The sequence below is a fragment of the Crinia signifera genome, chromosome 1 (assembly GCF_055691185.1).
Source record: "Crinia signifera chromosome 1, ASM5569118v1, whole genome shotgun sequence".
Taxonomy (NCBI): Eukaryota; Metazoa; Chordata; class Amphibia; order Anura; family Myobatrachidae; genus Crinia; species Crinia signifera.
Window position 1 is genome coordinate 332,521,938 of NC_139217.1, and position 1,425 is coordinate 332,523,362.

A 1,425-nucleotide genomic window follows, 5' to 3' on the forward strand; every position below is an offset into this window, starting at 1 on the left:
TCACTGCATAAAAAATGGCTCTGAAACGTGTAGGACTCTGCTTTTTAAACGTTTTGAAATACCGGTTATCTTTAACCGGTAAATCAACTCTGGCACTTTCCCACTGCAGCCTTAAACGCGTTGAAATGTGAAAAAATGGCAATATACCGTTTTACAAGTGCGGTGTGAAAGGGGTATAAGTAAAGAATCAGATAAGCATTGATTTAACTAATGATCTGTATTATACTATTGCCTCTTGAACAGAAAATGAAGACCAATAGGTCCCTTGTGTCTGAATTTGTCATCTTAGGCTTGTCTTCTCGTCCAGAATTGGAAGCTTCTCTGTTCTTTTTCTTTTTGACCATTTACATAGTGGCTTTGATTGGTAACTTAATTATTCTTATTTTAACTATTATTGACCCCGGTCTTAACACACCTATGTACTTCTTCTTGGGTCTATTGTCATTTCTTGACATCTGTTGTACATCAGCTACTTTACCTAAAATGCTCACCGGTTATGTGACCAAATCTAAAGTTATATCATATTATGGATGTGTTGCCCAATTGTTCTTCTTTTCTTGGCCTGTTGGTGTAGAGCTTCTGCTTCTTACAGTCATGGCATATGACCGATATATTGCAATTGGCCATCCTCTGCGCTATGCTAGCATTATTAATCGTAGAATCTGCATTAATATAGCAACCACTATAACAGTTATTGGCTCACTTAACTCTATGACACTTACATACTGTACCTTCCGACTCCCATACTGTGATGATAACAAGATAAACCATTTTTTCTGTGAGATAATGCCTTTACTAAAACTTGCATGTGGAGATACGAAAATAAATGAGATTGTGGTGTTTACTGCAGATTTTATCCTGGGCATTTGCGGTTTCCTCCTTACTTGTATTTCGTATATCTTTATTATGAACACTATATTAAAGATACGTTCCGCTCAAGGCAAACGCAAGGCTTTCTCCACTTGTACCTCACACATAATAATTGTGTCCATGTATTATGGAGCTGTCATTTTCACCTACATCCGCCCCAGGTCTGGCCTGTCTTTAGAAAAAGATAAAATAGTGTCTGCTTTATATGCTGTGTTTACACCCACTTTGAATCCTATAATATATAGTTTAAGGAATCAAGAAGTCAAGGTGGCATTCAGAAGGGCTGTTAAGAGACTGTTTATTTTAAAACACTTAACGAAGAGGTCAATCTGCTGGCTATAGCCATTTTAAACATATTATTTTATTAGAATATTAATAAATCTTCATAGCATTTTTTTATGTTTACATACAAAATATTTAGTATCATTTTAAGTTACTTTCACTGCTTTGTCCTATTTCTTCTTTCGCAAATGTGTTTTTCTCTTATATACAGTATGTGATTGAATTTACAATATGAAAAGAGAAATAATTAATAAAAGGATAGTACTGTATATA

At 34.7% G+C, this 1,425-nt stretch overlaps 1 protein-coding gene across 1 annotated transcript; it reads left to right on the top strand.

The window, feature by feature from the left end:
* The first annotated feature begins 246 nt into the window (after positions 1 to 246).
* Positions 247 to 1,212, top strand: LOC146080058 (olfactory receptor 13G1-like). Its single transcript, XM_083186933.1, has one exon. It carries the CDS (start codon positions 247 to 249, stop codon positions 1,210 to 1,212), a length of 966 nt encoding a protein of 321 aa, XP_083043059.1.
* The last annotated feature ends 213 nt before the right edge of the window (positions 1,213 to 1,425 follow it).

Excerpts from the sequence above, each read along its gene's own strand:
- LOC146080058 (XM_083186933.1), top strand. The coding sequence starts at position 247 with ATGAAGACCAATAGGTCCCTTGTGTCTGAATTTGTCATCTTAGGCTTG.